Genomic DNA, 23641 nt, shown 5'->3' on the forward strand with positions numbered 1-23641 from the left:
AAAATTGAAAATGAACAAAATGTTCACAAAGGAGAAAGACCTCTTCAAAATCTGGATGAGCAATTATCGAGCAGATTGTCTGTTCTAGCGGCTCACTTTGTGTTTTCCAAACTGTTTTCACTCTGCTTTGCTCACTAGATTGCTTTTTGTCCTGTTGACCATTTTATAAGTTGAGCTCTCTTCCCTCCACAGGAGTGTGTGTTAAATTATCGCCTGGAGCCTTTAGGTACCGTGGAAGGTTTCACTGCAGAGGTCGGAGCTAGCGGGTCCTTTTGCCCCAGTCACCTGACCTTACCTGTGGATGTTTCATTCTACAGTGTCTCTGATGACAACGCGCCATCACCATATATGGTAACGTCACTCACCCTTCACTTGATCCAACAAAGATTCAATTTTTCTTACAGTCGGTGGAACTTACTTTAAAGTTGAAAGCTGCTCTGATTCATGTGTGAGCCATTAGTACAATATTTTGTGAATCTGTTTGAGACTCAGTGGGTGTCATGTGTTTTCTCATAGGGTGTGATAAACCTGGAGTCCCTGGGAAAAAGGGGCTACCGTGTACCTCCATCAGGAACCATTCAAGTGGTAAGGAAGCACTACAAATGTAGAAATGACCTTTTATTTCTTGAGATATCTGCATCAGTTTGTACTCATGTCTGTAAACAAAGAGCAAGTAACATAAAAAGGAAACAGAGACCCCTAGTGGTTATATTGAGAGTTTTTAAATAATGCAACATTCAGACTAAAGGGCATGTTTTTTTGTTCATAAGAGTTGATTTGACATCTGTATAAGACAGAGATTTCCTCTATGTACTTATATAACATTTATAGGATGTTAAATGTTGTGAGATGTTCACCCTATAATCCTCCAATGCTTTCTTTTTCTACACTCAGACCTTATTCAACCCAAACAAGACAGTGGTGAAGATGTTTGTTGTGATGTACGACCTAAGAGCCATGCCAGCTGGACACCAGACCTTCCTACGCCAGAGGACCTTCTCTGTTCCTGTCCGCCGTGACACAAACAATCAGACCAGCAGGAAGCCCCTTGCCCTCAGCCACGGGCGCACCTTACGCTACCTCGTTCACCTGAGGTCAGTTTGATGTAATTTTGTCTTAACAGTGTTATTATCACTTGAGCTGAACAGTATCTAGTGACATTTGCCCTCTCTCGTCATCCTCGTGTTCACATATTTCACCTTCTGATCAAATCCAGGTTCCAGAGCTCTAAGTCTGGGAAGATCTACCTCCACAGGGACATCCGTTTGCTGTTTTCCAGGAAGTCCATGGAGGTGGACAGCGGTGCTGCCTACGAACTCCAGTCCTTCACAGAGTCTCCCATTGACCCACCGTTCTCTCCCCGCTGCTGAGGACAGATACCCTCACTCCCTCCGGCAGACTGGGACTGAATCTTCAATCACACGTCAATGCCAGCGATAGACTCTTTATCAGCCCGTGGTTAACTGAAAGGCTCCAAAAAAGCAGAGACTTAAGGACATCAGTCAACAAGACTCACCTGGCCTGTGCCCAAAATCTTAAGTTTCATCCTTTCTGTCACCCAGAACTGACAAAGGAGGAGCTAAGAAGCTGGGAGACTCGTCAGACATGAAACCTTGTGCTCTGGTGGGATCAGAGAGGTTTGGGTCAAGAGTTGGAGAGTAATGTTTCATATCCTGTTCACCTGATGAAGAAGGCCAGAGATGAAAGAAAATTATTTTTCCTGTGTGTGTCCGCTCCAGCGTCTGGCAGGAGAGTAGAGACCAGTGATTATCTACAAAAGCAAACCAAATTTATTCAGTAGAGACGAAGACACTTTAATCTGTTTGCTTCAATTGAAATTATTAATTGGAAGTCTTCTAAACATCGTCAATAAATTTTCAAGTTCAATTTATAAATGCAATACAAGGCCCTTTCAATTGCAATTTAGTGTTAAATCCTTGAAGATCACATTTATTGAACTGAACGTGAAGCCAGATTTGACCCTGTGATTCCTAAGGTTGGAGCAGAGGGAGTGTGTATGGAAAAATAGTAATATTCTAATACTTTTGTACTGTTACAGAACCACTTTATTGGAAGTGTTGCAATAGGAAGAGTAACCTTAGTTTAGTGTTTACACATTCACTCTCAGTTTACTTAACCATCAGTTTATTTAATATTTAAATTAATATTTCAGTTACTACTTGTGACGTCTGTCATGCTAAGATGATGTAGTGCGAACTGTACATCATAGTATGTATTTTTGACATTAATATTCAAATCTGGGAAAAAAATATATCTATATCTTCTAAAGCAACCTTGCAAGCTTTTCTCTCTTATTTGTCTCGCTACTTTTTTTAAACAATGCTTCTGTTTCATCACAACATCAGTATCGAGCCACACCTGACGGGAACCAAAGGAATGCAGTGTCACATGCACAGATTGTCACACACCTGAGGGGTATGAAAGTTCTCAGTGCACTGAATAAATAGTTTAAACAATGAGGAATCAGGGATTACTACATAGAATTCACATCCATTATGTTCTCCTGATAGCATCAAGGATAGATCACAGCGTTTACAGTAGTAGTCCTGTTTTCCATTGTTGGAGTATACCTTATAATGTGCTCCTAAGTTCCTACTTGCATAATGAGAGAATGATGCTTTATTACACATTTGGCTGACTTCCATGAACAGACAGGTATCCAACCCAGTCTGTTTTTTCTAGGTTTAAGGTTTCACTCCAACATCATACATAAATCCTGAACACATTAATCCACAAATTGTAGGCCATGTTGCAGAATTAAAAAAAAACGACAACAGTCCATGTCTGACAATGAAAAGAAAAAAGTTGTATGCCTAAATGCTCTGTCTGGTCCAAACTATGTCTAAATGTGTGTCAAGCTCTGATTAGGTCATGGTAAATATGCCCACCTGTGATATTCGATTTAAAAAAAATGCATCTATTACTGTTGCACAACACTGTTGCAGCTTGAAGTCAGCGGGAGTCCTGTTCAGACAGATTGTAACTCCTGTAACAGCTGAGCAGTTTTCAACAACTGACAATAGAAGGTCTGTGAAAATGGCACACAAGCTTGCAAATAAGATTCAACGGGTCTGTAGTAAACCCTCAAACTTTACAAACACAAATTGATCTGACCGAGTCTGTCTGACATGGGCATGCTGTGCTGCTGTCTCAAGTTTTATTCAATATTAGCACAGCAACCACGTTTCTGTCTTCACCACTACATGAAGAAACACCATTTATACATGACGAAACGTTTGGAATAAACTGAACAGCATTCATCGTGATCCAGATTTAAGGATTATTTGGCTAAAATCTGGATTTGTGTTGCAGCACATGGGTCTAACAGCTGATCGGTGTGTTACGTAATGCAAATCCGATCCCAGCACTCTGCGCGCGTGCTGGGCAGGAGTGCCCGACCGCGAGCGCGCGTGGTGTCTCCGCATGTGACGTAGTATTACTTTTCCAGGAGCGCGCGCAGGACTCGTATGGGTACGGAAAGTCAGAGCAGGGGATTTGTGGACCACTTGTCAACTAGTGTGCAATCTCTGGTCTGAGATCAAGATAACATCGGCATGTCGGGAAATAACGAAGAAACCCAATCAGCAGAGGAGACACCAATGGACGACAAGGTAAACATGCTGCGGATTAGCAGTTTGGCATCAGTTCTCAGCACCGTTGACTTTGTTATAGCTAGCGCGACGCTGAATAGCTTAGCTTCTTCACCCCGCGCTCGTCATTGTTGACATATCATTTAAAGACCCCTCCAAAGCTCTAGCTTGAATAAATGATATTATACAATCAAACTTTATACCGATATTGCGCTCCCTGTTAGCTGGCATGTCGCGTGTTATTGATATGGAGATCATTTCAGCTGGTTGCTATGAATGTCAGTGATACTGCTAGCTCATATTAGCAGCTTGCCTTTCGCTAAGCTAACTGTCATGACATTCACACACACTGGGAATTCTGACACTGTTAGCTCACTTGCTAACTTTAGCTTAGCCAAACCAAAAAGATTACTGCACTGTGTCTTGAATCCGAAGTGGTATGACGTTGTAATTTCGTTCTACACCACACTTTGGGGACCTTAATTACGCGCACTGTAAACTACCCAGATTAGACTCAACACTGATACGTAACGTGAATGTATAACCTGACATTTGTTTTGCAGTGGGTTGACGGGTATATCCAACCGAGGTGTATCACAACCCACACGACCCAGTACAGCTTAGCCCTACAGGGGCTACTGAGTGCGTGGGCTGCAGAGCAAACCCCAGCATTTCAGCTCGATATTGACAAGGACAGGAGATTTACACGATAAAAACGATGTTTTTAGTTTGCACTTTCACTGTAGCATAGATGGAAGGTAAGCTGCATGTGTTAGGTATGTTCACAGATGCGTAGGTTCCACTTAGAATTTAATTAACTTGATTTAGTAGGCGTAGGTCTGAACATATGAGTCTAACTTGGGCAGATTACCGCAGTGCAATCAGCTGACTGATCTTTCAGTGGGAGTCTGCAGGCACCTGATGAATGTACTCTCTTTATGAGCTGTATGTGGGTTTTTTTTATCCAGCCTTCCCCTCTTAATCTCAATACACCATGCCTCTGCTTGTTTTCAGGAAATCCAGGACAAGGTGATCAGTCCTGAAAAGGCCGAGGAGGCCAAACTGAAGGCCAAATACCCAAATTTAGGAAACAAACCTGGAGGCTCTGATCTGCTTCGCAAACGCCTCACTAAAGGGGTGAGCTGCTGCTTATGTTTGTCTGCTAAACATTCAAGGTTTACAAAAGGCCAGTTTTACAACAGATGACACTGTCAACCAACAAACTTTTCTAGATTTCATGTAAATCCAAGGACATCCCACTGAAATTTTCCATAGAATGCCATTCACATCAATAACAACTGACTGGACATTGACACAGCAGAGCATTTTACAAATAAACATAACTACATAAAATCTGACTAAACTTGTTTAACCATTTGATTTCAAAATAAATATTTAGCATATAAAGGCAAGATTCATTGCTGGGATGTTTGTCAAGACTGTGTTTGTTCTGGTAAGGTGTGGTGCATCTCACATGATTTGACACCTGAGTGTTTAGTACCACTGACTTTATGTACTTATACATGATATGCTGTATATCATTGTGATATTTGAATGGCTGCTGGACAGGAAAAATAGGCCAATATTTTACTGTAGCTTCATGTCATAAACTGCTATGGACATTTGTAGTGCTGTCAATGCTGCACAGCTAGATGCACAATCCAAACAGAGTGAGGGCCTAAAACACTTGTATAGGGCTCAAGGGGTCAAAACTCCATAGGCTACCTCTCAAACAAGACAGTGCCATGTCCTCTCTTCATTTTAATCATCATAGTTACAAATAACCAAAATGGGCTTCAGATTAATTTTATTTACAATCAAAATAAGCAAATCCAGACATGTTAGATACTAAACATGCTTGTAACACTGAATTACATTTTTCTGTCAGTTTTCATCCTTTACACCTTAAATCTTGTTTTTATTCCTCTCTACAGCAAAAGTATTTTGATTCTGGAGATTACAACATGGCTAAGGCAAAGATAAAGAACAAGCAGTTGCCGACGGCTGCACCAGAGAAGACGGAGATCACAGGGGACCACATCCCCACCCCCCAGGACCTGCCCCAGAGGAAACCTTCTCTGGTGGCCAGCAAATTGGCAGGCTGATCCACATACACATGCAGCCCCTGCATAACCCCTCCACCCCACCCTTTCTCCTTGGCCCTCACCCTCTACACTCAAGTCTCAGAGCTGTAACATTACCTCTCCTGCCCCTCACAGTACCACCTGTTCCCTGCCTCTTTTCCTTCCCCATTGGACCCAACCCAACAGGAACCTACACCTAGCAGCACCCAGCAAACTGGCGAGCTGATACCTTCAACCTTTGATTTTGTTTCCACCCCATCTGGCCCTGTCTCTACTACCTCCCCTCTTCTTTTTTGTCTGATGCTACTCCCCCCAAAACTCAAAGCCTATTTGTCATTGTCCTGTTACTTTTTCCACGTTCTTTTTTATTTTTTTTTCTAATTACTTCCATGTAAGATATTCATAAAGACAGGACATCAGAGTGTGAGTGTGATATGAGGATTGTGACGCCTCTTACGACCAGGTTGTTTGATGGATGTAGAGAGGAGTGAGAAGCTGTCTTGTAAAGTTGAAGGGCTTCAGTAAGGTCATCAGGACCCTCAGTTTGGAAGTTTGTGTAAATATATATATTTCTTTTGTTCGGCACAGGGGCAGATGTTGGCCTTTTAGAATGTTTTACATCAGATTTGTATCATTCACTGTATGTCCTTATTCTAAATTATGCTGTCAGTATGTTTGAGTGATGGATTAAATATAGTAACCCAGAGGCCAAGCTCAGTTTTATTAACACTTCCATTGTAAATCAGGGGAAAAGCCGTGCTAAAGGTCCACACAGTGAAAGGCCAGAGTGTTATGTGAAACTGCATGCGTGATGCGAAGACCATTCTTATCAAGCTCCATTTTAATTCATAAAAGTGCACTGAGCACATACATTTACACAGACGCTAGAAGCTCAGATACAGCTTAAACACACTGGGTTTCATCATTCAAGACATCTCAAGACTTGAAAGTGACCTGGTTTTAAAAGTGAAATCGGAGTTCGAGCTGCATTGGTGAAAGTTTACACTGTATTTGTTGTGTGGAGAATTTTTCGCCTCAGGTGAAGACTCAGTCCTCTTCTTAGGCCAAAGTCTCTGGTTCAAATTTGTCATGAATGAATCATCCTGCTCCAAAAGAGCAGTATACGGGACCTGAGAGATCAAATCCTGTCTGTAGAAATCAGTCTTTGTGTCCTTTAATCAGTGTGAATAGACTTATTTCATGATAAAAACAAAACAGGGAACAGCTGTGGACACTGGGAACAAAAAGTGTTTGAGGTGTTTCAAACTTGGACAAAACATCTTCTAATCTCATATGTTCAAGTAGTTTTATCTTCAAAAAATAATCTTGACCATGTAAAGTGCTTTTCCAGGGTCCTAAATGACTGGATGACATTTACCTGCAATGTGGTAAATCTAAGCTAGCACTACATCTGTCTGTGCTGTGCATGTATATGGCTGCCCTGCTGTCACTTTGTGCCATTTTGTTTTGTAAATAAAATAGTTTTGCACATATGTTCAAGCTTTGTGTCGTGTGTGTTGCACTAAAGTTGTGTCTCCCTGATGTTCACACAAAGAGTACATCTGGCCACATAACATTTCTTAATGGACTTAACAGATAACTCAAACACAGACACTGCTTGTTTGTCTTCTGTCATATTCAAAACGTTTTGAAACTTGGTTGAAGATAAAGTTACTGCTGAAGTGATCCTGAATGTGTTAGGTTGTTGCACAGACAGTAAAAAAACAATGGTTATCTAAAGCTGACAAATAATATTCATCTCAGCAACAGTCTTTGGTACTCATAGTCTGAAAGTTGAATCCATATTTCCTAACCCTGATGCGTGAACACAGTTAAACATTCTAAATAAGACATAAAACAACAATCACATTGTCAACATCATGGATTAACAGAGATACTTCTTCAAGGGGAAATGCAGCTACAATGTACCTTAAGCATTAGACTATTTAGGTGCAATAAATGTATCAAGATTTGCAACTTGTGCATGGTGAAGCTCCTTTAAAAGTCATGAAACATTTTTGTGAGTAGAGTTCTTATTCCTTTATCCGTTTACTTTTCTAATATAATGTACAATAAAACATTTGGTGGGCACAATTACATGTAACTGCACTTACTGCTATTTAGGTTTATTTAATTTGCTAAAGGGAATAATTATATTTAAAAAAAGGAAAATGACTTATGTGTATAATCACTGTCTCTTTTTTAAGCTTAGGTTTTTTTCCTTAATATACGGAAGCTCATTTCCACCTTTTTAGGAATGCTAAGTAAAAATAATGAGATACTCAGAGATGATAAGATACTTTCACATGATAATGAGATACTAAGTCAAAATCATAAAATGGTAAATCATACTTATGACATGGCTCTTATAATATCATGACTTACCTTTTTTTTTTACTTTTCTTTTTTCTGATGGCGGAAACGGGCTTCTATGTTAACTTGTGAATGTGATGTTTTCCTTTGCTCTTGTTTTAACAACATAAATAAAATCTTCAAAAAAGTTCACATCATATCTTTTTCTCAAAACAAGCGGTGGGGCTTACAGAAAAAAAGCGTACCCATGAAAGATGTTTTAATCACGGTGAATTTAAAGTTAACATATCAGACAAAGTGGTGCAGATGCATTATTTTTATCCAATCAGATACTTGAAGGTAGCGCCTTACAGGAGGAAGGGGGGGTCATTATGATTGTTGATGTATTTCCGTGACTTGTCCATGAGGGGGCGCAGGTTCCCACGCGGCCGCAGACCCCTCCGGTTTGGCTGAATCATTTCATCCATCATACCCAGAATGCAAAGTGAGACACCGAAACCCCAGCAGCCTCAAGCTTGTTTTCAGTTTATCATGGCGATAAGGAGCACGTCTACCTCCTGAGCTCCTGCACCGACAAGCACTGTCCTCCTCCTCCTCCTCCTCCGCTACATGAAAACACTGACCGAGTCCATGCAGCGCGGAGACCCGCCGGAGCTTTAGCCCAGATTGGAGTAAGGACACAGAGAGTGAGCGTCATGGCAGCGTCGGAGCTGTACACAAAGGTAACTGTGTATATTTATGTGATAGAGCAGGCTGGTAGCACGGCGGCTACATGAACTGTCTTTGTCGCAGGTTCAGCATCTAATTCCTTTGATGTTCTAATCGTCAACAAGCGGACAGCCTGATGTTTTTGTCACAGGAAACGGCTTAATTTTCTAATAGCGAATTTACATCCTGTTGGCTTGAAATGAATCAAATGGTAGGCTGTGAAATACCGGGGTAAAAAGTGTCCTAGTGGTGTTTAAATTTAGATAACTATTAGCTGAAACGGGTGCAGCTGGTATTAAGCCAGCGTTGACAGATGTCGTTTCCCCCCAATTACAGACTTTTCATACATTACAATTAAAATAATCAGCCACTTTTTCCGCTATTTTTATTTTTCACATCTTCGACTCTAAATAAAGGGAAAATCATCTTTCCTGGTCCTTTGTATGCCTCTCCATCCTCTCCTGATGAAGCTAACGGCTGGGATGATGCAAAGGCGGTGCCAGCCATCATGGAGGCTCTGCTTTTTACCCTTATAAACCCTTAAATGCGTTAGCTCGAGGCTCAGCTAAATTAAAGCTTCGTTTAATTAATTCACATGGATGTTTTGGTTGTGTCTTTAGCCTGTGTCTCGGTTCTCTTTGATGTTAGCCGAGTTTAAGCTGCAGGCTGGGTACCGCTGGGATGCTGCAATGATGAGAGCTGCATCCTGACAGCTTTAGCATCCTTTAGCATCCTTTAGCATCCTGGATGATGTTTGAACTAGCAGCGGAGGCCCTGCAGCCTCAGTGTAGCTGTACAGTCCCAAATGCCCACTGTGGAGAATATGAGGAGGCCTGCTACACTCAACACTGACAAGGTCATAAGTGCTGCTATGGCTGTGTATTTCTATTACTGCAAAAGTGAAACCTTTCTGTGTGTGTGTGTGTGTGTGTGTGTGTGTGTGTGTGTGTGTTTGGGGAAAGAAGAAGAAGAAGATGAGTCACCCATCCCCCTATTTTGAAAGCTGGTGCCTGTTTCTGGTTTGTGGTGGAGGAGAAACGTGACATTGCGTGATGAAGATAACCAACCTTAAATCTAAACTGAAGCAGCGCTGCGCATCAAGCTCTTGAAGTTGTGGATGTTTTTACAGCCTTCTCGTTGTAGTTGTCATTGATGAGCTCTGACATGTGGTCAAAGACTTTAGCAGACGATAGGTTTGAACCATGTGTCAGCAAATGTTCTCTCCCTGTGTGGGGGCATTGGTGGGGTCTGTTCTGTCGTTGACCCTGACCTCTGATCTTTTGAAGAGAAGATGCAAAACACACATCATGACACAGATGATAGGCCAACCACATTTTACATGTCATGTGTCCTAGATTATTTACCTCCATATTGCATTAAATCAGTCACCAGCCATTGATTTAACACTTTTTATCTCAAAATTCAAAGTGTTTGTAGTATTTTTGGTGGGAAGTTATCAGATCCATAAGCATTTTATGTAAATACTGGATCCTGTCTTGGTGTTAAATTCAAGAGTGCTTGAAAATAAAGGTAGCAGACAGTTTCCACTGGTGCTCCTCTTATTTTACATGTGCTTTAAGTCTTATAATGTTTGCAGGTTGTTGAATAAAGTAAAAAGGCTTTAAACCTTGATGTGTGGTGCCATATTCATAAGCAGTAGTCAGGAGTCAGCAGCAGTCATTGCAGCTCAAGTCACATCAGAAATCCATCTAGATTAAGGTTTATTTCCTGATTTCACTCACCTTTACCTTGAAGTAGTATTCACATCTGCTGTTATGTCTGCTTAAAGCACATGTATGTGAAACATGTGAGAACCAAAAAGCAGAATTTTGTCTGAGGCTTCTATGTAAAGGATTTGGCTTGTATCCAGCCAACATTTGGCTGACTCCAGCTCCATAAGAAGTTTATTCGGTGTTAAATGGTTTAATTGCGTAGAAATCAGGCAAACTTTGGGCGTGTTTTGTGCCCCTGTGGCTGGGAAGCACAAAGTTAGGCTCTGCTTTGGTAGAAGTCAGTCTCTGATGTCAGACCCCTCTCTGATTTACTTTTCCATCAGAGGGAGGAAAACACTCTGCCCTTTGTGTGTCTAAGTCGAACTCATAGAGGCTTATTGAGTGGCTCTGAGCTGCTCGGTTAATATGCACAAACACACATACAAAGACACACACACAGGATCAGATTCTGCTCCAATCTTTGCTTGGCTCCTGTCTGACCTGACCTGATATAAACAGAGGTGATTCAGAGTTGAAAAGAGATGCTGTAACTTGGAGGAAAAGAACAAAACTAAGCCAAGATTTGTAAACATTTTAGGGTCAAAAATAAATCAGGTTTTGTTTTTGTGTTTTAATGGCTTAGAATCCAGTCAGTTCCATACGCTTCAGCCAAATCCAATCAGGATTGAACTGGACAGATGCAGTAAATATGAGTAAAACAGAGGATTTTCTCATGGAAATATGAAGACAACGCTTCATTGGATGACTCAGGGACACTTGTCAACACAGTAGAGGTTGGAAATGCAAACTGCAGTTTAACGTTAGCTTTACTTTACAAAATATTACTGAATTTTGAGAATTACCAGACTCAGTATACTTAAAAGACTCTTAAATCTTTTTAAATGTATGCAGCTACAGAAAATCCCTATCACCTAAGCATATTGCAGTTTATGTTTTTATCATACAAATTAGTTTTCATGTAAAAGTTTGAGTGCTTTAATGATACCATGTACTGATACAGGCAAACGCAAACTCATATTCACAGACTGAACCAAAACTATTCCTAGGATAAGGCGAGAGGAAATCTTTGGTTTGAAATATGAATGCAGAAGTGCTTAAACTGCTGTACCTTGATTGTCCACTTGAGGTTAGCTCCAGAAGCTTCAGAAGTCCCAGTAACACTAGCCATTTTTATAGCAAAATGAAACGTGTTAACAGCCTGGAGAAAAAGAAAAAGAAGTTTTTTTGTTATTCATCTTTTTTAGTTTGTCTGAGTGCTGCTTTGCAAAGATTTCATTAATTGTGGTAGGGACAGAGCTGGCTTACAGGCAGAGTGCCATTGCTGTCTAAGTGGCCAAAGGCCTGCCCTTTTTGTCCTAATTTGACAGCAAGTTAGATTTAGTTAGTAATTCCAATTTATCCACTCTTATCTTTTGGCTCCATAATGCCTCCCCAGAGCTAGTGAAAAACTTAAAATCGTATTGATTTGAACCCAAAATTAATGTGTACCCTTAAATCTTTGTATATTGACAGTTATCCTTTTATCAGACTAAAAATAGATCAACATACAGTTTATCCCCTTGATTGCAGAAAAGCAGTACACTGAACTGTGACTCCTGTTTATGATGTATGCTGTAGCAACAAAGAAATTTTACTGTGCAGTTTGATCAAGGACTCAAGCTAACAATTACTTTTGAAACTGATGATCATTTTCTAGAAGAAGGAAAGAATACAAAAAATGTATAGACTCTTTTATGTTATTACTTTAATGGTTTATCAATTAATGTACGTTTTTATATTTTTCCTGTTTTACAAATAAACAATAATTGGAATAGTGTTGTTGTCTGTAGGGATGGGGCCTAAATTAACTTATTTTAAAGGTAGCGACCAAATTTCGTGTGTAGTACCAAGTACCGATTCACATCACATCAAACAGTACCATGTTTTGGTACCTAAAGGCATCCTTGTGACAGTGAAGGATTGGAAGGGCATACGATTTTCTATGCTGGACATGAACACACAGCATTGCCAATATATTTTGAAAAATTAATTATGTTGATTTGTAAAACTGACAGTTAATTAAAAAAAACTTATTGCCACATATATACATACTCAGCACAAAAAATTGTTATTATTCAGTACTGATACTGATTGCCAGGTACCAGGCATTGGTACCATATTGATTCAAATGTGAAAGGTACCCATCCCTACTTTTGTGGTAGTTGGATCACTTGAAGAATCGTGACTAAAAACACACTGGAAGGTATTGATGTGAAAAAAAGGTGTTAAAAGGGAATACATCATAGTTACTTTTATCACACAGAGATCCTGTGAGGGGAATGCACAGCAAGAGTTTTGAAAAGCAGGTGTCATTGGTCCACTGACTGCTCTGGGTATTTATAGCAGTATGTGAGGTGCTCTCATGTTGACTCACTCTTCAAAAACTTGTTATAAAACATAATAAAATCAAATAGCATTAACTCCTTACTTTACCTACACAAGTTAATGTCCTAGCTGCCAGAAAGGTTTCCGATACTTGCACCCCAGCTTTGTTATCACAGTAGAGAGCACTAGTTTAAAAAAGTTTCATGACTGTGCAGTATTTATGAGTGGCCGATGTTGAACCTAAAGAGCTGCATGAGATACCAACTCGAGACTAAATCAGGATGTAACCACGTGGGTCAAAAATAAAACAATCGCCAGTTGAAACTTTCACTCAGTGACACCTGTTGTTACATCACTTACTGGGAGGTTGCCAGACACTTTGCTTCTTTAGCTCTCAGCAGAGTTTCACCGTGCTGAGAGCAGAGCTGCAGTGGAAAACTTTGATTAAGTGTATGTTTAACTTACATCACATCTAGTTTTGTCTGTTCTTTCATATTTAGCAATGATAGCAGCATGGCTTTATGGAGGGCTGTATTAACTCTGATTGAAACAATCCACTTTCTGATTGAGTGCTAAGAACTGTCCCACAGACATGCTTACTATCCAGACGATGAGTTTTACTGAATTTCAACACTTAACATCCATATTGGTTTTGAGAGCGACATCACAGTATCTGTTGAATTGTTATTATCATGTGAATTTTACGGTGATCCTCCAAATGCTAATGTGGCAATGACCGAATGCTTCTATGCTACAGAAAGTGAGAAACAAATAATTTTAGAGCTGCACAATTTATCACATTTCCTCCTTTATTGTGGTGTGAGCATTGGCAACAAAAACACAGCAAAGTTTCAGTTGAAAGTACATCTCGATGTTAGATTGAAGTAAAATAAAAAGGCTGAATGCACATACAATGACACCAATTGGTATCCTGGGTAACCTAAAATTAAGCTTCCTATATAGCTGTCTTCATTCAGGGTAAGATTACTAGAAAAGGGGATAAGGGGGAACCAGCAAAGACTTTTTTTATTTGAAGATAATTTGTAGTTTTAAGGTCCCTTTTGTCTTTTAAAGTTTTAATCCTGTGATTTGTTTCCACAGTGTCGATTGAGTAGTCCCACATATGGCTCCTATTTTACATTTGAGTCATTCGAGTTTAAGCAGCAGCCTGTAAGGTACATTTAGCTGACTGATTTAAGCACATTTACTGTCAAAGAGTGAACCATTTTATTCAATTTGGTTTAATTGCTGTACAGTTGCACTTTTCACATGTTCTCTGTGAACAGTGGTTATCTTTGCTTACTATGTCAGTTGTGAAATTGATCAGCTTTGCCCTGGCTGTGGGTATTGTTGTGATTGTCTGAGAGAGACCACTGTCAAGTTTTAAAGGTCCCATATTCTGCTCCTTTTCTGCAGTTTAATATGGATCATTGATGTCTTCATGAAATGGTAGTAACATGTTTTGGTCCAAAAAGTCAATAAATCAAGCACAGCAGCATTGTTTCCAGGCTCTCATAGCCCCTCTGTTCAGAACGGTCTGATTTAGTGGGCGTGACCTTCATATGTAAATGAGCCACCGCTGATATTGCCCCACTCTTCCATGTCACTGAGAGCAGCGCCACAAACTTCGAGAGCACAATGTTTAGAAAACAGCAAAGCTTGTTTACGGTAACATTATAGGCTAAAACAACAAGCTAAAACCACAGCTAAAGTTAGCATCCTGAAGCTAACACAGAGACAGGGGGGACACTGAGGAAAAGCTCTTACATCTGCTCCACAGCACACAGCATTTAAAATACTCACATTTCCAGGGTCCCATGTTGGCTGATGGTTGGTAATGCCCCTGGATTCAGGACCAGTCAATTTGCTAGCCCTCTGTTGTACTGTCCAAAGTTGGAAAAGCAGTCGGCCGTGAAGTGACTAGCACACACATGCACTGTTTAACTGAGTGTAGCTGACACATTTCCTTGATAAATGAACTCTAGCCACTTAGTCTTGTCTTCTTCCAAGACGGGAAGCTTGTGCATGGTACTGTGTGGCTGCTTACAGCCAAAAACAGAGCAGTGATGGACCAATCAGGTCAGACTTGCTCCTGATTGGCCAAAAAAGGGAATCGCTGACGTCAGCAAATCCCGGAAACTCTAAACAGCTAGTTTTAGGTCAGGATTTTACATTCACAAGCACTACTAAGTACAGGTTCTGTCATTAAATATCACATTTTGCGGGCTGGGGGGGAAGACCCACAAATTTCACTAAAAGACTTAATAAAGTGTTTTTTGCATAATATGGGACCTTTAAGTAGGATGTATCTTTTTATATTTGTTTTTATAAAGCAGTTGTCATAAATAACTTCAGTTTTAAGTGTCAATTATTTCACTTATTTTACACAAAAAATTAATATTACATAACAAATGTGATAAGAGTGTGCAACATAATACTGTACATTACTTCCAATACAGAAGAGAGTTAATGAACTCTGCAATCAGGTGTGCAGAAAAAAATATCGGCAAAAACTCTGTTGTGAATTTTTATGTTAAAGTATCACTGTAACAAAATCAGTCTTGAAAAGTTATCTTTGACAAACGTAGCCCTTCAACAGGTCCACAGTTACCTTAATGTCGACTCTAGCCTCTGGACCTGTTTTATACAGTCTCTAAACATGGAGCGTTTGTGTAAATCACAAAAAGCCAACAGCCCAGCCTAGGCTGCTGTTTTGATGCAGTCGGCTAAAGAGATGTTAGCTAGCTATCAGCTACCCTCGGGTTAGTGAGTGCCAATTCAGAAGTAAACAAAATTGCTCTTATGGAGACTGAAATTTTTCATTATTGTGCCTCTATGTCTTATGTACCCTTTTTTTATAAACATGTTATGGTACAGAACAGACGTGCCTTGTACAACATAGGTGTGAAATCAGCTGCATCAGGTGTTGGCTTTTACATTATCTAATGTCAGAGAGTTATTTTCCTTCCTGGCTCTAGTTGAGAGCATGTGCATTAGATTAGTGAGATATGGTAACGTGGTTAACGTAATTGTGCAGACATGTTGTATATGCTGTGGCATTTAGTCATCACGGTCCCGTCTGACAGACACCAGGGGCAGATGCATAGAGGAAGAAACAAACCTTCTGCATCATTATCCTGTCTGAATTTAATTCTTCTTCCTCAAAGTGAATGAAAAGTGTCGGTGTTACACAACGCTGACATGAACAAACATTAGATTATGTTTGTAAAAGGTGGTTAAATCATTGGATATTAATACACTTAAAAAAGAAGATACCTCAACCCATCTCATTTCTGTGCTTGTTGGACAGTTTTTGTATCCTTATCTGTGGTTTGTGGAATCTTCCTGCAGCTTCTTGTGAGTAAGAAAAGAGGCCAGGATGATTGACAGGAGGCATGGCCAGTGGTGTATCACAGGACAGGGGACTTTTGGGAAACGTCGGTGAACGCTGGCTGTGTCTGCACACACAGTGGGAAGGTTTCATTCACCACCACGAGCTCTGGAGCTCAGCGCTTGATCAGCTTGCGTCTGGTCTTGTGGCGCATGTGCATCCGGAAAACATCCATAAAATCAGCAGACTCACAGCATGAGCAAGAGACTTAAAAGAGACACAAGATGAACAGGGAGTTGGAGTATATGTTTGTCCACGTAAGTTCTTTTGTTTTCCTTTTACACTTTAATTTCTCACCCCAACTTTCCAGTTAGTGATCAGGTGACGTATTCAGCCTAAAGTAATCTATAAATATTCTGAATTATTTAGGCTTAGATTAAACAGTACAGCGTGATCTGTTGAAGAGTAGGTGTATTTTTGTGCTCTTTGTGTTTCTGTGAGAAGTGTGAGAATGCCGATTTGTTAGTGTGAAGCATGGAGCCACTGTTCAGGCACACCCTTCTTTTAGTCTCATCAGTGGGGAGAGGTTTTCTCTGCTACAGCAAAGATTACAAACAAATCAGATCTTAGTCTGAGCTGGTTTTCGGTATTTGAATAACAGCAAAATCTTTGTTTCCAATTGTCATAATTGAATTACTGGAAGTAGTTTGTACTGTGTCCTAACTTAGGCAGATGATAACTGCATAAGCTTGTTGCATGTTTTTATTTCTCTGTAATAGTTGTGAAGAAGGCTGGTGCTGCTATCTTGGGGCCTTTATCTGTTATATATATATATATATATATATATATATATATATATATATATATATATATATATATATATATATATATATATATATATATATATATATATATTTACACACACACACACACACACACACACACACACACACTGTTAAGGCCAGCTGTCTGGTAGGAACATGTATTCCAGCTGTGAACTGGTTCTCCTGCACTGTCATGACAAACAGAGGCAAACTACGCTACTCCAAGAGACACTGCTGACCAAAGTAATGAGATTAAATGCTCTGCAGTGTCACAGCTTGTTAGGAAGAGTCTCTGATCTGTGGCCACCACTGGATGCTGGCATGCTCGTTGTGCCAACACTCTAGTTTGGTGACACCAAACCAGACTAGCACGGTTCCTTCACTGACCAAACTCTTCACCGGCGCTGACTGAGGTCTCTGTATCTCGACGTCATGCTGCGTGTGCCCAGCTGAGCAGAAAAACAGCAGATTCTCACATGAGTGGCATCATGTGACGAGGCTTCAGCAGTCTGGGCCTCCATTGACTGCCTTACAGAGTATGTGAGCAAAACACATTTTCAAATACCACTGCAGCTGTCCGGATAGTCCTCTCTGCTGGACCGTGTTGTTAATATTTTAAGCTTTTGATCCAGTTCCACTTGAATTAATGTTAACTTCTTTTCATTTATAAAAAATGGGAAAAGATTTCAGAAGCTTATGAAAGTCACTAAATCATTATGTCCTAAAGAGGGATGTTGTTGTTTTTGTGAAGCAGAGCTCTGGGAAATGTATCCTACATGACGAGACCATTTTTCCTTGATTTAACATTGTCTTTAATATTTGGTCATCTGACTAAATAACCATTTTGTATTATTGAAATGCTTTAAGGAGACTTTTCTTTGTATTTAGAGTTTATTTGGATTATTGTGTGCAAATAAAAACAGAACTACAAAAGTACCTCAGAGTGAAATCAAACTGGAAAGAGACACTTTATGAAAGAAGAGTAAAGTTCAGACTGACACCACAGCTTCACATTGGGTTTTATTTCTCTTGAAGCTGCTTTTTGGAGGCTTTCTTGCCTTTATTTGATTTGAAAGTTTCAGAGAGAGCACATTCTATAAAATGCAAACATGTTGCAAGAAAATTGAGGTCAGGAGTACAACCAGCCCCTGTGATGGGAGCTAACCTCTGCAAAGCATGCCTATGTCGCTGAGTTAAACCAGAACCCGACATCCACCAGGGTGTTCCTCACATGGTAAAAGTAAATAAGAGGGCGAGAAATGACTCATCATAATATCTGGTCTTTGGTTTAGATTCATAGTCGGCCTTATTTTCACCTCAGGGTCCTTTTTCAGATAGGCTTTGCTTTACCAGCTGTATGTCCTTGTTTTAGCTGTCATTGTTGTGGATCTCTTGTTTTAACTCTCAGGACTTGCATCTGCAATAATACTGAGTTGACTGCTTTGGCCAGAGTCTCTCAAAATGAGCTGGATTACATGACAGACCTGGCTCCCTCTTTGGGAGACTTAAGCCTAGCTCATGTGCTGTTTCTCTATGCAGTTTCTCATTGAAGGGTAGCTCATACAGCCCCACTTAAAATATGAGATATCACTTAAAGGCCATTTCACCCAGCCCTACCAACTTTAATCATTTTTTGAACTAAAGGTACACCTTTTAGCTTTTAATTTGTAAGTTAGTGCAAGGGTTCCCAAACTCTCACAGACTAAAGACTCCTGGATATGGGAATACACCAAAAGACTAATCCAAAACAGACAAAAAAGCAGAAAAAAAACCTTAAAAACTCAGATACTTCTTGTCAGGAATTTGTAGAGATAAAGACGACCTGTGTGCACATATCTCTGAGTTCCATAGATAAATCTGCAGGCACTGACATCACTGTTATCCTGGCCTAGTCACCTCAAGGTCTTGTGGCACCTGCATTTTAACATAAAAATATGAAATCATTTTTTTTTTTTGTTGTTGTTGTTGTAGTTTTTTTTTTTTTTTTGCATTTCCTCTCTTAGTGTTTTGCATAGAGATAGACTGATATGGATTTTTGGGGGGCCGATACCAATACTGGTTATTGGTGGGCAAGGAAGCCAATAACCAATTTTTGAAGCCGATATTCATTTGTAGTCAAAGTGAAAATATTGGTGTATAAAATTTTGAATGCAAACTCCAACACTTAACTGCATTTACTGCCTCCAAGCATATGTTTATTAAACAGCTCCCACGCATAGCAGCATGTTTTACAAAGATCAAAAAAAAACTTGAAAAATAGATAGCTAAAATTTTCTACAGTAAATAAAGTTTTCCCAAATTTCTATATAACTGCAATAAAACTGGACAGAACTGAGTTTGTGCTGCCTTTTACAGGCATGTAATGCAGTTGAATTAATTTTCTGTTTGGTTTTACATGACTGATTTTAAATGACCATCTAGGGCTTCCATAGCGTAGACCGGGAGAAACTCTGTGCAGAGAAGCATCAGAGTCAAAGCAACACAGTTTTGAATGGGTTTGGATTAAAAAAAAAAAGGCCGATACTGATATGCCCCAAAATGCCAAATATTGGCCGATATTTGGTCTATCCCTAGTTTTGTGACACCCCCCCCCCCTTTAGAAACCAGTGTGTCAGTTGTAATTTAAGTTGTCATTAAAATGGCTTGGACATTAGTCTCTTTGAAACATCCCCTCACCTGGCTGACCCTCAAGGTCATGACACCAAACAGAGGCTGGTTACTCTGTGATATCATTGTTGTAGGAAGTAAAGTATTCAATGCTTTTGTATAAAACACTGTTGAACTACTCAAAAGAAAGCAGTTTACATTTTGTTCACTCTTTCCTTTGCTTGGGTGTGGTCTTGTGTTGGCCCTGGAAGTGGGCATGTGGGTCAAAGAAAACCCTCTGAGGCTTCAGAGGAGTCATAGCAGGCCAGAGTTGAAGCTTGGGACTCGGCTTTAGCAAGGTGAAGTCTCTCTAATCTGCTGCTGACTTTGTGTAGATTTATGAACTCTTCTCGTGGATGCTCCGCCCTCTGGTCACAGCCCTACTGCTCAGCACATAGAGTACACACTGTACACTAACGCACACACACACACTGTCCCCATGACCAAATCTCAATGTGACCTCCTGACCTCTTCCTTCAGTGGATGTACTTGGGATTTCTACCACAGAATCAAGAACTATGAGTCTTGTTTTTAATCCAGGCGACTAATTGTTTTTAGTTATATTCTGCAAAACTGAATTTTGAGTGACACCTTTGATCACAAGTGTTTCAAACTGTCATATCAAAAGAAAACAGCTAATGCTAATCATTACATTCTCTGGTGAAAAGTCTCACGCTCATGTTTCTGCTCTCATTCAGGACTAGAATAAATACTGTATAAGCTTCTGTCATGGCCATATGTGAAAGTAATGAAATCTTGGTGTAGTTGACTGGGAGTAGATTAGCTGGTGTTAAACCCTGAGTTAGCCTAATCAGGTCCTGATCCTTTGTCTCCGATAAACCAGGATTAGCTTCGGACCGGCCTCGTACCTCCAAAAGCAGCCTGTGCAGCTTTATGCTGGCCCGCTGACTCACACTATGAGCAAAGTGGAGACATGGGTAATAATTTCATATAGAAATAGATGTGTCATTAAATACTTAAATCAGGAACACATGCTGCTGTGAGGATGTTTTCTGCTGGTTAATAATTGTGACAGATCCATGCTTATTGTTTACATCTTACATTTGCCCTTTTTGCTGCATTTTTATGAATACACACAGATGTCCAGAGGTAAAGAGGGTATAATCTGAGTGGAAGATAAGTTAAGTAAGAACAAGAAGCTGGACAATAGCCGACATTTTTGGCCTCAAGCGTCCCCCGGTTGTCTTGACAGTCTGGTGTATTAATACGGCAACAGGAGGTAAAGACTCTCCATAATCTGCTGCTGTCAACTTTAAATCCTCTGCTAGTTGTCGAGTGCATACAACAATAGTCTGTCAGAATTTAGCCATGCATATCACACATAAATTGGTGTAGAGTTCCGCCAAGGAGGTTATGTCGTTGGGAGAGTTTGTATGTCTGTCTGTTGTTTGTCTATGAACAACATAACTCAAAAACTAACCAATGGATCTTCATGAAATTTTCAGGAAATGTTCAAAATGGGATAAGGAAGAAGTGATTAAATTTTGGAGGTGATCCGAAGTACCGTCTGGATCTAGGATTTTTTTAAAGGATGCTTTATCATTGTGAGATAGGGCTGTTTTCACCACATGTGTATATAACGCCACGATAAATAGTCCGATTGCTTTGCAAAACAAGACAAGACAAGGTCACCATAATTTCTGACAGATGTAAAAATATGATACAGATCCTGGCAATATTCTGGATACTAAGATCCAGAATATAAAATGTGTACTGGGTCATCATAATTTTCAACACTGTCAGGTAACAAATTATCCTATTAACCTGCAACTAACACCAAATTGTAGCAGACAGTCTGCTGAAAGGGAGTATAACATTAAAGTAGGACTAAAGTGTTGTGTGACACAATATGCTTGGTGAAGATCTGTGCTCTCTGAGTGCTTTTCTAGTTTCTTCTACAATATTGAGAAACAAGAGATGAACAGAAGTTATATTTGTTATCCATGTAAATTTTCATATGACAGGAGCTTTTATGTCAGTAAAATAAGCGTAAAATATCTCTTAACTGCTGAGCCTCTGTGGTTAGCTGCCTTCATGCTACATTACTATTTCCGGCCAGCGAACAGCACAGACTCTATGATGCACTGCTGACATGGTACATGCACATGGTTGTTGTTAAAGTGTAATGGCATAGAACAGCTGAGTTCATCTCCATCGGTGGACTCTTTGTCATTTATTCCCTTTCTATGTTTTTGAGTCAGTATCCGAATGATACCTGATACCAAGTTCAGATCAAGGCATCTCTCATATATTTTATTAACATTGATATATAAATCTCCAGATTCTTTGTAGTCTTATGCTGAGGTATGACCACACTCAGAGTACAGAGGTAAAGAAAATGAAAGTAACTAGCGGTCCTCCTCTGCCTGAACTCAAATTTAATCAAGCTAATCCATCAAATGCAGATGAAGTTGAATCAGTGCAACCCTCACTGACTTTGATTCATTGAATGTCAGACCTATAGATGGAGCCTTGCTTAATGCAGCAACAGAATCTGAGTCATGTGATTTCTGATGTCACAGATCTTCTGACGTCTCCTCCATTTTTCGTCACCCCCTCCTCTTCCTCCTTGCCTGCTGCCCATAACAAACCAGCCTGACCGTCATTCATCTCTCTGTAAGGCAGACGAAGAGGCGGCAGTCTGATTCATCATATTCCTCTCTCCTCTTCTTCAAATTGTGTTTCGTTGTGCAGGATTTTGTCCTTGAATCATGTAGAAGTCGGTCTGTGCGTGTGAGGTTCAGTTTCATCCTTCATTTCTCCTCTGAACCCAGGGGACTTTGTTGGTCTATAAATATTATTCACAGCCTCTTCAGCTGCATTTTATAGCTGCAAGCCTGTCTGTCTTTTTATTCCATATTCAGGCACACACACACACACACACACACACACACACACACACACACACACACACACACACACACACACACACACACACACAATTGTGTGTTGGTTTTGATTGGTGAGAAATTAGGCAACCTTTGTGTGTGCAAACCGGCAGCATATTTCTGCAATAACTAATTCAGGATAGACATTCCTGATGCCTAACAAAGTGGAGAACAGGTGTCTTGGCGAGTGTATGTGTATATGTTTGTGTGTGTGTGTGTGTGTGTGTGTGTGTGTGTGTGTGTGTGTGTGTGTGTTTGAAAGGATGCTTAGTAGCGCAGTTGTGTCAGTGAGGTGTGATCTTGCTCAAAACTCGCTGTAGCTATTTTTAGCTCTCACTCTGCTCTCCTATTCCTCCTCCTTCTCTTTCCTCTCTGTGTCTCCCCCTCTCTGTCTCTCCCCTCTGTCTCTGTCCATCCCTCTCTGTTGTTCTGAGGGTGTCTCCTGGTACTGTTTCCTGTAGTGGCCAAAAATGTTAAATGATAAATTGTAAAATAGGAAGAGTGACACTGGGAGGAGGACACAGAATTAATGTTTCCTGTATTCGGAAATTCATCCAGTTATTTTTTTTTACCACCACATAAGCTATTTAGAGTTTGAAATAGTTTCTTCTAGGACTGAACGATTTTGGAAAATAATCTAATTGCAATTTTTTTGGACCAATATTGTGATTGCAAGATAGCATGGGATTTTTTGGGTGGACGTTTATCTTCTGCATTATTCACTACAAGTAAGCAATAAATCATTCTATAGTATGACCAACACAACAAAGGATACTGTAACATATAAACAATTCTTTCCTGTAGGCCACGCCTACATGTTATGATGACATGAGATGAATTAATGTATGAACTGATCCGAATAACATGTCTTTATCTAACCATTACAATCACATTAGAATATTGACTGATTGATTTAACTTCAAACCTTGTAGATGTGTAATATGATCATCATTAATTACCTTAAACATAAACAGAGAAAGACACAAAGCACTGCAGAACAAGCCTAGTATGAACAATGGCATGAGAAATAAATGAATTTCACACTAAATTAAGAGCAGAAATGTAAATAAGACCCAGTCTCTGGCTCAACCACTGAAATATGGAAACGTGTAGACTGC

General features: G+C 39.9%; 3 protein-coding genes across 4 annotated transcripts in view; all 3 read left to right on the forward strand.

Moving 5' to 3' along the window:
- atosa (atos homolog A) overlaps window positions 1-2283 on the forward strand; it is a 31481-nt gene extending 29198 nt beyond the window's left edge. Inside the window, exons 9-12 of the mRNA XM_074665914.1 lie at window positions 193-351; window positions 517-585; window positions 895-1094; window positions 1217-2283. Of these exons, the coding sequence (XP_074522015.1) occupies window positions 193-351; window positions 517-585; window positions 895-1094; window positions 1217-1370 (582 nt within the window). The 3' untranslated portion in view covers window positions 1371-2283. The remainder of the gene's footprint in view (window positions 1-192; window positions 352-516; window positions 586-894; window positions 1095-1216) is intronic.
- A 1172-nt stretch (window positions 2284-3455) lies between these two features.
- Window positions 3456-6488, forward strand: arpp19a (cAMP-regulated phosphoprotein 19a). The gene is made up of 3 exons (XM_074665915.1): window positions 3456-3632; window positions 4626-4748; window positions 5546-6488. Exons 1-3 carry the CDS (start codon window positions 3576-3578, stop codon window positions 5714-5716), a joined length of 351 nt encoding a protein of 116 aa, XP_074522016.1. The 5' UTR covers window positions 3456-3575; the 3' UTR covers window positions 5717-6488.
- A 1954-nt stretch (window positions 6489-8442) lies between these two features.
- The window catches only part of myo5aa (myosin VAa), a 61866-nt gene continuing 46667 nt past the window's right edge, over window positions 8443-23641 (forward strand). For both annotated transcript variants that reach the window (XM_074667206.1, XM_074667207.1), the window contains exon 1: window positions 8443-8730. In XM_074667206.1, coding sequence (XP_074523307.1) covers window positions 8704-8730 — 27 coding nt within the window. In that variant the 5' untranslated portion in view covers window positions 8443-8703. The remainder of the gene's footprint in view (window positions 8731-23641) is intronic.

Source organism: Halichoeres trimaculatus, unplaced genomic scaffold (assembly GCF_033239565.1).
Source record: "Halichoeres trimaculatus isolate MK-OKI-2021-1 unplaced genomic scaffold, fHalTri1.1 fHalTri1_scaffold_3, whole genome shotgun sequence".
NCBI classification, from domain to species: domain Eukaryota; kingdom Metazoa; phylum Chordata; class Actinopteri; order Labriformes; family Labridae; genus Halichoeres; species Halichoeres trimaculatus.

What these genes read in the sequence shown, in the direction of transcription:
- arpp19a (XM_074665915.1), top strand. Translation starts at nt 3,576, where the DNA reads ATGTCGGGAAATAACGAAGAAACCCAATCAGCAGAGGAGACACCAATG. An exon ending in AGACACCAATGGACGACAAG is followed by an intron (nt 3,633 to 4,625) that starts GTAAACATGCTG and finishes GCTTGTTTTCAG; the next exon opens with GAAATCCAGGACAAGGTGAT. An exon ending in GCAAACGCCTCACTAAAGGG is followed by an intron (nt 4,749 to 5,545) that starts GTGAGCTGCTGC and finishes TCCTCTCTACAG; the next exon opens with CAAAAGTATTTTGATTCTGG.